This window comes from Chelmon rostratus, chromosome 15 (genome assembly GCF_017976325.1).
Source record: "Chelmon rostratus isolate fCheRos1 chromosome 15, fCheRos1.pri, whole genome shotgun sequence".
NCBI lineage: Eukaryota > Metazoa > Chordata > Actinopteri > Chaetodontiformes > Chaetodontidae > Chelmon > Chelmon rostratus.
Window position 1 is genome coordinate 10,070,011 of NC_055672.1, and position 12,857 is coordinate 10,082,867.

General features: G+C 42.0%; 1 protein-coding gene across 10 annotated transcripts in view; it reads right to left on the reverse strand.

The window, feature by feature from the left end:
• dph6 (diphthamine biosynthesis 6) overlaps positions 1-12,857 on the reverse strand; it is a 56,267-nt gene that overhangs the window by 16,361 nt on the left and 27,049 nt on the right. For 3 of the 10 annotated variants that reach the window (XR_006007438.1, XM_041953794.1, XM_041953793.1), the window contains exons 11-13: positions 12,176-12,305; positions 11,903-12,064; positions 8,162-8,285 (exon numbers count right to left, since the gene is read on the reverse strand). Coding sequence is in view for 9 of the 10 variants with exons in the window: in XM_041953794.1 (XP_041809728.1) it covers positions 8,162-8,285; positions 11,903-12,064; positions 12,176-12,305 (416 nt within the window). In the remaining variant the exon portion in view is untranslated. Of the gene's footprint in view, positions 1-8,161; positions 8,286-8,799; positions 9,263-11,902; positions 12,078-12,169; positions 12,306-12,857 lie in introns of those variants that run through there. The other 7 variants (XM_041953796.1, XM_041953795.1, XM_041953797.1 and 4 more) reach the window with 6 other exon arrangements.

Here is a 12,857-nt window from a genome sequence, read left to right on the forward strand (position 1 = left end):
CTTTTCTCTTATGCAAGGACACATGTAACCAAGCTAAAAGGGTAATGGCAGGACAGTATAAGCTACAGGGTGGGTAATTAAACACAAAATGTAATTAATATTTGTGATATGTCCTTTCATGGAGATGTTACTACATCATCTGAGTGCTGTCTACAGCCTCGCCATGGAGGAAGGGTGACTGAGTGCATCCTCAGAGCGCCAGGGCAAGGCTTTCCAACTCAAAGCCAAAACTTTTAAAAGAATATTTCTGGAAGTTGTTTACCTTTATTCAGTTTATAGTGAATATAGACAAAATGCTGAAGGACTGTCATGCTGTCATGTGTGAGGAGCAGAAGGCCAGAGTCAAACCGAGGATGCTGCATTTACACGGTACGCTCCATCTAAAACTTAATTTGACATTTAAACTATGATTTACTTGAAATGGGACACTCTTTGGTTCACTTCTAATCCCTTATGGAACATTATTAATATATGTGACAAATTTCTAAATTTCTGTCTTGATTCTTTCTTCACTTTAGTAATTTTCTTCCTTTCTTGAATATTTTAGGGTTGGCAAATAGCTCAAAATAGTTCAAAATGTGGGGATCAAAAAACTGAGGTTGAAGTTTTGTTGAATGTATTTAAGTGCATATATTATTTCTGCTTTTTTGGCAGGGATTTGATATGCAGCGACTGTTTAATCCTTGTGTGGTGGATGGCAGTTTGTCAGGGATGTGTGCTGTGATTTCATCTTGAACTGGCTTCAAGTCTGTGGGGCTCTTTCAGCATTAGTGCATTCAAAGCAGATCACGTCTGGGAGTGGAAATGATAAGAGATGGGCTCATGTTGTGCTGCGCCCCGAGGAAATCCTGCCTCTTCTGACACCTCATTTCTACAAATACAAACCTTTCAGGAGAACCACAACCGTTCTTCCCTCTACAGAATCTCTCCCCATGTTAGGCTTCTCATTTAAGGCTTCACGGGAAGGGGGAGGGAGATATTTGCCTTTTTTATTCCCTCCTCTTTTCTCCACTATCTCTATTTTTTGCTTCCTGTTTGTGCTCCAGTTTGAGCCTAACCCCTGTATGCTCAACTGTCACACAAAATCAGTGTTACTTAAACGGCGACATAAATAGCCGTATGAAGTGCACAAAGAAAGGCAAGTATGCCGCATATCTTAATGCATTCTCTCAGGTCTAAAACTGCACATTTATTCAGAAAACACACCATAAGCATATGTTCAAAACACAAGGTTTTTACAATGACGAATTCAGAAGAATGCTAAAAATTACGCAACTATAATGAACCATTGTTGAGGCAACGTGTGGTCAGTCTGAGCCGGGGACACTTTCCCCAACCCCCACCTTCTCTAAGCTTATGTGTATTTTTCTGTTGTGCCTGGATGTCTGCCCTCAACATGCCCACTCCATAGACACTGAACCGTGTGGAAGAGTAACACTGTCATGTCAGCTCTGGTCAACTTTATGGTGGTCAGGAGCTGCCGCTCAGTACAATAACCAAGGTCAGGAGAGCCTGACTGCTGGATGCTCAGGCAGACACATCTGAGTGCCAGCAGGCATGAATAAACAACAAATAAACAAATCTTTCCACCATCATAAAACATTCTTTTTTTTATGCCAAAATAATCACGGTTTTGAAGACAAACATGTACATTTTTTCTGTTTTGTTCTATAAATTTACTGTTGCTATAATGATGTTAAATGAGGAAATAACATGGAATAAAAAATAGCAAATAATCAAAGTTGATGTAATGAAATTGTCTGCTGCTCTGCAGCATGGTGCCACACCAGAGCAGGGCTCTGGATGAAGAGTGATGGAAGGGCATGGTTTTTCATTGCGTTAGGCAAAATGCCCTGCTGCCTTCAACTGTCCCGACCTCACATTTTTTGACAAATTGGTTGTGAGGCTTTTACGACTGATGCACATATCGCAAAAATCATTTCTGCCAAGCTTCCTCTATGACCTGCCCGTGGGACATGACAAGCCCCTCCACGCATCGCTCTATCAAACCGAATCTTTCCAGGACAATGCAAATTATGACAAATTCCATCATCCTGCATTATGCGCTTTCCTGCTAATCTCCCTAATTCGAGAGAGTCGGGGAGGGTCTCGCTGTTTCAGCTGAGGGGCATGTTGTCTGATTGAATGATGCTGAAACTGCAACCCTCATCCCCCGTTCTTTCTCCCTTCCCAGCTGTGACCACCTCGTCTCTTCTGTCTTTTCATATTTTTCCCCTTCTTGAAGCTACGTCTCTTGGTCTGGCTGGTAATGGGAGCACTAACTTAACCTGGGCACAAAAGAATTATGTCAACACAAAGTGCTGTGGCACAACCATTAAAGTGTAACTGTCAGCAGTGGTGAAGTTAAGTCAGTCTGTGTGTGCGACTGTGTGTCTGTGTACATGATATGAAGGATAAGACCACAGTGTGAAATGTCTATTCTGCATAAGACAGTGTGAATGTCAAAAACAAATCAGCCTGCGACCCAGCGACATGAAGCTGCTGGTCCAGAGAGAAAAGTCCTCCACATCCAAAACAGCCAGCTAAAACAAACACAGACCTTCTCTCCCTGGCCCGTTGCTACTCTGTTGTTTGTAATGGTCACAACATGTAGTTCACAAACACAAAATGAATAACAGACAAACAAAAAATGAAGGACAAAGTGAACGAGACAGTGCAGAAAACGCAGAGGAAAGCAAAAACAGATGTAGTTCCTTCTTGTCTCAACAGATGGCAATATGGCTGCATTAAAAAGGCAGCTGAAGTATCAACGCTGCTGTTCATACAAAGTCCACTCAATCCATGGACAGGCTGGCTAGACAGCATCCCAGTCGTCTTGGATTTTCTTCTCTTCTTTCTTTTTTATGGCGAAGTAAAAAATGATCCATAAATTCTACCACTGAAAAGCAGAAATATGGATAAACGAAAATTTTGGAAAAAAAAAATTGGGGTATCATTGCCATATCTGCACTAAGTTTCGCTCTCTATTTATTTTTATTGCCAAATACTGAAAATCCAGTGTAGCTGAAAGGAGTCTACAAAAAGATGAATTGTAAAAAAAAAAAAGGAATAAAACAAAACTAAAATCTAAAATGAAAGATTTTCCATCAAAGAAATACTTTTTTATACTTAATTTGAAAAAATGCTATTTTACTGCAAATGTGCACCAGTGATAATAATATTAAAACTGATAAAATACACTGTGCTGAAAATCTACTAATTCCCGACTGAAAAATAGAGCAAATATTAACATTTGTGTCAGAGCATCAAATTCAACTCAATAAATGTTGACATGTGGAAAATTATTGTGTACTCTATATTATATTGAATGAACTCTTACCCTGAGCATCTCTACTTCATTACATTACCTAGCCTCGCTGGGCCTGACATCCCCTTACATAATAAATTCATAATATCAATAATAAATATATATTAAAAGTGAACATGCTGATGCGTCCATGCAAAAAAAAATGTATATTATTCATCTGCAGCAGTTTTTGCCTCAGTAAAGCGTGCTTTGATGACAATGGCATTTGAAAAATGAATGGCCCAGGTTAAAAGTTACTACTCAGAAGAATTGCTCAATGTGAAATTTATGATGAAGCAAGTGGCCAAAAGTAAATGGAATGTAAATGCTAACTCTGATTTGTCTGCAGCACTGCTACAAAAAAAAAATCCCTTAATAAATGAAGACAAAATGGCAATGCTAGCACACTGTTGCACGTGGATGCAATAGTCTCTGCTAACTCTCATTTCTAATAAACAGGAATCATGTATAAGAGCAGTTTCCTACAATACAGGCCCTATAGCACAGTGTTGCACAGCAGTCAGTAGGTGAATCCGCTGCGGTAACAAGCCATCTGTAAAAGCCACTTACTCCGGGTTGGTGACAATTAGTGTTTGTTGGTAACATATCAATCATGGTTTCTCTTTGTTACCACATTTATTCCGTGCTAACAAAAAACTATTAATAAAATGCAAGGCATCTCTATTCAATTATGTTTGGCTGATAGCTATACATCAAAAATGTGACAGCATAATGCAGTTTTTCAATGCAGTTTAATTAAATTCTCTTACTGCTAGATTGCTCAAACGGTTCTGCGTGTTTTGTTTTGGATTAAGGATTTTGGCCAGTCGGCGCGTTTCCCCCTGACGCTGTTTCCTATTAGTTCTTGTATGTCACCACATTAGCATGTGTGGGAACTGGGCCCTGTATTGTTCTGTCTGTATTTGCCACACATGTGTATATTTCACAAGGAGCATCTCCCAGACCCTCCTTATCTTTGTGTCTGTGTGTGTGTGAGTGTGTGTGCAGGCGCTGTCAGCTATGCCCTCTCGTCACTGCAGGGGGAAGAAACACACCCGGGCAGCTCTGAATATAGTGGCTAGTTACCATAGTAATGGGATGGTCATACGTCTCTCCTCTCTCAGACAGTGATGGGAGTGGACAGGACACGCCGCTATGCTTTTTATCTATGCATTTGGTATTCAGTTATTTCATTCCACAAATAAAAAGCCACGCCACCCCACCTCTCCTTTTTCCGTATTCAAATAGAAGGGCAAAATGGGAAGTAAATAGTTGGATATGGGGTAATAATTCACACATGGGACTACAAATAATGATGTGTTTTGACTGAGTGTTTGTGATTGCAATTGTAATAGCGCGAGTGTCTTGGCAGATATCGGCGGTGGTGGGATCTTTACATGACGCTTTTCAGATGCCTTCTTGATGTCTCTGAACCATTCACCCCTCCGCTGCTCATCAGCAGTGACAAAGTGAGAAGCAAACAAGAGCTCACACACTCGTGCAGCGCGTGATTCTCTCAAATTAAAAAGTCTACTATTTATCAACTAAAATCACATTCATGCATCATAACTGATTACACTCATGTACATTCCATTTAAATGTTCTAGTGTAGTCTATTCACACACTGCAGCCACAAAAATAATGACATAATGCTTTTTACACAGAGAGCAAATCTGCAAGGTGAAAGACTGCTGTACAGTTAGGATGCTGATTATTCACTGGAGACACCAGAGACCTGTTTCTCTTCAGGCTGCCAGGGTGATTAAGGATGGCAAAGTGTTACATGTCCATCTATATGTACATATGTACGTATACATGTATATATGTGTATATATGTACAAACAGGTGAGGTTTTCATATTTACAGCATATGCATATCTAGTACATGTGTGCTTCTGCATCGTTCAGTATGTAAAAGAAGAAGGGGGACGATGGCTGTGGCTATGCTGTCCCTGCTTCCCATGGCTTGTTGACATGAACCAAGGCAGTCAGGCACCAATAATACATGAAGAGCTGTTCAAAGGCAATTAGGATCAGTTGTCAGGACCGGGCCCATTAATGAGTGGGAGTGTGGCAGGGGCCGGGGCAGAGGCACAGCGCCGGCGTACGTGGCCGCCTGAGAGTCGATGCACTCTGACAGATCCAGTCCTTCCCCTGTCCTCGCCTGGTACAAGCTGATACCAGCCTGTTCCCACGTGGTGCTGCAGCAGCATGCGCAGGATAATGTGGCACAGAACGCACTGACTCCTGAAAATGACCACCGCCACGGCAGGTCAGGCTCTATGCTGTCACAAACGGAGAGAAAGGGGGGATGCGGGGCACGCGGGGTGAGGCTGGGAGGAACATAATTACCTCCTCTGCCGTCTACCACTTCCCATAAAACTGCCCCCTCGTCAGATTAAAAAGGTGGCCTGACTTGACGTCTCACACACATGTGTACACACTTAGAGGCACAAGTAATTAACCCACATCCAGTAGCTCTACACTGTCCCAGGGTGGAGCTGTATTAGAGGATGGGGAAGGAGGTCCCCATTTTTGCACACAAGGCAATGTTGATAAGTATGCATACATGTTGCGGGTAAACAGACCTGCGCGAGAGCAAACATTTGTCTACAAATGTTTAGGTACAGATAATGTGTGTATGTTCAGTCGCCCGTTTTGTTTGTCTTTGCATACATCTATATCTATCTGTATGTCACTGAATGCGGTTTGCATGTTGTATACCTGTCCTGTCAGTCATGAGCGTGTTACAGTGAGTCAACCGTGACTCATTTTAATGACTGAGCCAGTTTCCCCCTGTCACACACCCAGGGCCTATTACAAAGAGCACACAGGTGTATGTGTGTGCTCGTGTGTCTTTGTAAGACCTGGCCTCGGGGCATACAGCCCAACATGCCACTGCGGTAAGGTCTTAGTGGGTTTGATCAGCGCGTTTCGTGTGTGTCCAGTTCAAGTGAAGACAGTTGACCCCAGTGTTTGGGGTAGGATGAGTAAAGCCTACAGAGACAGACTCGGGTGATGTACAGAGACAGGAGCTGAATCGACGCTCGCTGGGGAAAGGCTGTGAGGTGAAGCCCGGCTGTCAGTCAAAACCCTCCTGACTCTCTCCAGACAAAAGGTTCAACTCATTGCACACAATTCAGGCATTCAGGAGAGGAAACAGCCAGCCTGCTCTACTTGTGCCTTGAGTGAAATGAAAAGAAAAAACAAATCTGTGTTAACATCCTGCACAGCAACTAGGAGCAAGTAACTACACGTACTGAAGAACACCGCACTTTTGATTTGGCTGCTCAAAACCGCTGAGCCTTCAAGACCTCATTTTTCATCGACTCAATTACTCGACAACTGGCCTCACCCCTTCCTCCCTGCCTCATCTCCCCTCCTCCTTGGGTGAAAGTGATCATTTGTTCTTTTATTAAAGTTGATAACATCCCTTGCATTGTCTGAGCGTGCACGCCAGAGAGCCGCCCCTACTGTTCTTGCCTCCAGCGCTTCGTATTATTGGTGCATTATTTCACGCATGCCCTCCTCTTTTATCAAGCGCTTTTGAAGTAATGTTAATAGACTAGAAAATTGAGACGTTTATGAAGTATGGGCCGTGTTTATGAAAAAATCCATAAAGTATGACAGGGGAGAGGTGAGATAAAAGCAAGGTTTTAATAGATTATGGCAAACAGGGGAGAGGCGTCAGATGCTGACAGGCACCTCCTTCGAGATCCCTCAGATTTTATGGGATTAATTTTGTTATATTAGAAATGAAGTTAAATGTCCTAATTAATCTGTTCATGCTGCATGAATAGATCCCCGAACGCAGATGCACGCACACACGCTGTTTTTTTGCTAATTACTCTTCTGTGGTAATTGAGGTAGATGTATTCTCTAGATGTAGGTTGAGGAAGTTTGGGGAGGTGGGGGATGTTTGATGTAATGGAGGGAGGGCTGCTGAGTTGTGTATGTTGTCTCTTTTACAATAGTGAAACATTCTGGGTGAGAACAACACGCCATAAAACCAAAGCACTTAGCTTAATTTCGGCAATCCATCACTGAAATTTTTGCTTTCTCACTCACCACACTAGCTCATATTTAGCTGTCAGCCCTTTGATTGTTCACCATAAAGCAGAGCTGCTATCTTCACAAATGCATCATGTGCTACATTTCTAATGGAAAACATGGTGACATATCCGTAAGCTCCTTTTAAAACGCAGGTGAGATGTCAAAACACGTGTCTCGTGACCCTGCAGTCTTGGATGCATACCACATAACCACAAAGTTTTAGTTTTAGTTAGTTTAGGGATGATTTCATTTCCATCTTCCTGTCACTTTCTGTCAATTATCTTAACAAACAAAAGCAAAACAAAATCAAAATGAGGCTTCCAACAAGCAGAGGAAACGTCTACCCAATGTCTACCATGTTCTTGCACCCTCTTCCTGGCCCTACATGGGTGGCCCAACCTCACTATGACTGACCTCTGAACCGTTCATCAAGAGGGTCGGACAAAGTTCAGATCATTGTTTTTAGACATTACGGCTCCTGTAAGAAGATTATTCAAAGTCTATTACCCGCCACAGTGCACGCCTCCGTTTTGACGCTAATTGGCAACGTCAGATCCACTTCCCTCCTGATGCCTCACAGTCCACTTTGACAATTTACAAAATCCAATGCAAATCCTGTCGTGGGCTCGTGCTAGACGGTCTTCCACAATATTGACTGTCACTCACAATTAGGGGAACGAGGCAAGGGGTTAGCGTTCACCAGCAACCTGAGGCAAGCGCAGTCAACTCCCAAAACGCACCCCGCAGAATCTGATCAGTGAGTATAATTTCCCCGCAAATATCCCAGGGGTGATCCACTTACCTCAACAGGAAAGAGGAGATGTTTAACAGCCATTCGACCGATAGTCTCCCTATTCAGACCTGTTTTGGCTATTGTGTTTGTCTCTGTAAATGCAGCTCCAAAGGACGGAACAGGCAGCATTATTCTAAATAGATATAGAAAAAAATCATGCAGTTAGAGACTCCTGTTGTTAACTCTGACTTAAGTAAATGACAGGTCAATTTTTTCCGTCCGGCAACTCAGAAGCACAATCGCCTGTTATTAGTACAAATGGATATCTGTGTAAAAATGTGGAACAATGCTGGCTAAAGAAACAGGCTTGTTTTTCCTGCTATTATGTTAATGCAACAGAATTGTTTAAAAGCTCCTTCGAAGAGACAACTGACAGAAAACGCAGTAATAACTTTTATTTCTTTTAAAAGCGTGCCATTACTTGGCTTTTGTTGTAATGAGAGAATTTGTTTTGATATTTTGCAACAGGAACTGGACGTCTGAGAGCATCTTTTGTTCCTAATAAATTGATTGATGCAATAAAAGAATGAAATGTGTTACATCTTAATTAGATTATGCAAATGATGTCTAAAACAAATGACAGTGAAATTTGCATTAGATCTCTGATTAAAAAAAGGCAGCAAAACAAAACAATTAGTGGCAGGAACTTTGATACTGCTGCACTGACAAATGATACATTACACTGCAAATGTAATATATCCTTTGTAACTCTAAACACATGTCAATCAGGTACAGCCCAATATGAAACAAAGTAAAAACAAAACATACATGCAAGCCCTGTTTTTGTCTTTATAGCTTGCGGCTTTTATCTAAACTACCAGCATATCAAACATTAGCATACAATACACCAGGAGGCCCCCAGCTTTGACATCATAAAGGTTAACTAATTCTTTAAATCAAGTCAGATCTGAATCTGTCAGCTTGCCAGGCCAAGTCGACACTGCCGTTCCCGAGAGCTGAAGCCGAGAGACATGACAAGCCGGGCAGATAGATGAAGAGATGGATGGAGTTTGAAGGTCCAGCGTCCATCACATGACAACCCCTGATGCCGCTCCTCTCTACCTCCACCAGTACCACCCTTCACTTGTGGAGGCCGAATGCCGCCAAATCCTGCAGGGCCAGAGTGCCATGTTCTGTCAGCGGCCATGTGCTGTCTCTCAAAGCACTGGACGCTTGTCAAAAAAATACACTGGTCCCAGTAGAGGTGGACAATGGTCAGTTCATAGCCGCGTGTGTGACTGCAGCACATTCAAATGGTTAGCATTACTACACTTCAGATTGTCAGATTAACAAACAAGAAAGTAAACGAGAATCATTCGCCAAAGGCTTCAAATTAATTTGCTCAATCTATAATGGAGACATGAACACAGACAGGAATTATTAAGTAGGTGTTGAACAAGCAAACTGGGTTGGTACCAAGTTATGTTTTTACAAAAACTACACAATGGAGACAGAGATGTTCGCTGATTTTCATATGAACAAGATCGATCCAGTCAACCTGACTTCCTTTGTGTCATAAATCGAGCCAACAACAAGGCTTATAGAAAACCAATGTAAACATGGATGGTGTCATTATTCTATAGAAATTACATTGTGCAATATGCATTTACTTCATACAACCCCAACTGCACAAAAGTTACTATGTAAAACATAAGTTGCTAATCCTCTTTGACAAATACTCAATTGAAAACAGTGCAAAGACAATATATTTAATGTTTTACCTCATCAACCACACGATTTTTGTATGAATATGCTTATTCTACAAAAGCCTGGGAAAGTTGTGGAACGCTCCAAAAACACCTGTTTGGAACATTTCATAGGTAAACAGGTTAACTGGTAACAGGTGATGTATCATGATTGGGTATGGAAGGAGCATCCTGGAAAGGCTCAGTCATTCACAAGCGAGGATGGAGCGAGGTTCACTACTTTGTGAACAAATTACTGTACAAAGGATATTCCTTCATGGGCTCGGGAAGACTTTGTAAAACCGTTGTCAGTAAACACAGTTTTTTTGCAAATGACTGCATTCTGTTTTTATTTTACGTTTGGCACAGCGTCCCAATTTTTTTTTTTAAATCAGGGTTGTAACTCATTGTTCCCTCAAAGAACTCATCACAAAAACACCTCTGCGGCACAGACCTGATTACATTCTCTGGACATAATTAAGATCCCAAATTCATCCTTTAATCATTTCAAGCTCAACCCCCCTTCCAAAACCCTTGTATAGCTGGATCCTTCTTTTAATTACTAATTCTTTTCCGCAGTAAATGTAGAGGGCTCCAGGTTATTTGGTCTCACACAGCAGCTTTTCTTGTCTCTGTTGTTGTCGGAGCCCTGTCGCTATGGTGTCACACGGCAACAGTCACCAGGGAAAATTGTCATTAAGGTGGGAGTCAAACGTGGTGCTGGTGAGAGGAGGGGTGGCACTGCATGCTTGCTCACAGCAAGGGGGTAATTGTATCAATATGTAAAAATCTTTAGCGGTACTGAAGAACTGTTAATACATTTTTGATCAAATTAAGTCACTGTAGCGTGGAGGAGGAGCAGACACACTGAGAGACGACGCAGGGGTCGTATGAAGTGCCGTGCAAAGCTCTGAGCGAGCAAACTCCTCTCATTGTTTTCTCAAATTGCTTTGGATATGAATGATCATTAGAGGAATGAGAGATTAGATGGTTTTCCAGAGGCAATAGCACATGCCCACAGCTGACTTCAATTTCATGTCTCAATGAGACTCCATTGAGGAAATCAAACACCGCTGGCATGTTAAAAGCAAACCTGACTCTGTAGGTTACATCTCAGGAATCCAAACTGCACAAGATCCTCTGAGCTTCAGTGACACACTGGTGAGATATGCCGTCAAGCCCTAAACGAATGGCTAATCCACACATGTTCTCACTCATAGACGGATTTGGCTGCAGGATCAAGGACAGTGTGGAGGAGATGGACACTATCCTTGTTGACAGTACTTTGACAAGTGTAATCCCGTATAATACACACTGGGTAAACAAAACACCAAGCCAACCGTGCAACCACGGCCCACACTTCCTCTGCTGTGCCTTTGAATTCGACATTCTTTCTGGGTTTGAAACAATATGAAAGAAGTTCAATTCGGAGCTTTACAAACAAGTGCAAAAATGGATACACACGGCCCACTATAACAGGGATACATATTTACATGTATACATAAAAGTAGTAATGAGAACAAACTATCACACAAAGCAACAATCACAATCATCTGTACGCATGCATCTATACATAAACAGAGACAACAGAGACACGCTGAAAGTAATCACGTAATCTGAGACACTTCAACTGCTTTGTAAGAGTCGAGCACGACAAAGCATCGCAAGGATCACCAGCAAGACTCATCATTCATCAAACGAATCCATGGTGTTCCTCCATTAATCCATTACTTTTACTTATGAAGTGACACGATTGCTTGTTGCTTTGCCAACAATGACACAAAGGAAAATAATGTTCCTTGTTTTTGGCTCAGCCTCTCAGACGAGGATCAAGGGATTCAAAGGATGTTTCACTATCATTTGCAATCAGTAGCCAGACAAGTTAAATGAAAAAAAGGGTTGAAATGAACCCTTCCATGAATAGAAAATAATAAATAATGAATAACTGATTGATTGGTCTATTAGAAGAGCAATATACTAACCTTTGTGGCCTGTACCAAATTTAAACTGTCAACACTCTTAGCAATTTACCGTATGCATCTTATTTTGGATCTTGGAGTCTTACCCTGAGGGCCTGGCTGTAGGGCCCGATGTTAGCCGGGGCCCAGTGGGACAGGCTCTGGACATGCAGGGCTTCCCTCTGGTGGAAGCAGCCTTCCTCAGGGGGCTCGATCCAGTCGTGGAGCAGGCAGTCCATCTGCAGCAGCTGGCCGGCGGATAGAGGAGCCTGGACACAAACCCTGTTAGGAACAGAGGAACAACGTGAAGATGTTCCCTGAGAGAGAAATAAAAAAAATAAAACAGCTGGAGAAGTCTGTATGAGTGTTTGCACCTTTACCTGGCTGGAGGGTTCATGCCAAAGTGTTTTTTATAGACTGCGTTGAGTGGAACAAAGTCTTCCATGCACTTCACATACAGGTGGACCAGGATAATATCCTTCATCTTCCAGCCTCTGCTGTCCAACTCACCTGGACACAAGCAACACATTATACTGCAAATCACCGTAGCGTAGCAGCATATTCTTAGTTACAGTAACATATTCTAGCCCACCATGACCTTACTGCAACTTGGCTAAAATAACTTATGCATATTTGGTAAATGTTGTTATGTTCCACATGCAAGAAAACTGGAAGTACAGTCCAAATAAAAAAAAGCAACATACTCCAAATAAAATCCAAATTTGCCCCGTTTATACAAGCATAATTGTAGGTTTGTGACCAAAAAGAAGTGCTACATTTGGCTCAGCTTATGCAGTTGGTACTTTTCAGATTACATCTATAAACTTATTCTCATTCTATACTTTTTTTCTTGTCTGTTTTCCTTTCATTTTGAGGAAATTGCGAGTTGTATGTTGTACCACTGCAGCAGGCAAGCTTGCCAGTGAACAAATACACATGGCGTCGAAGTCAGCGTACAGGCATTTCCCTGTGTCAAAGAGTCAGGCTTACAGCTGTGCTACAACTAACAATAGTCTGTTCGAACAGTCACTTGAATGCTTTTGTCATTGTAGTTAAGAGGAG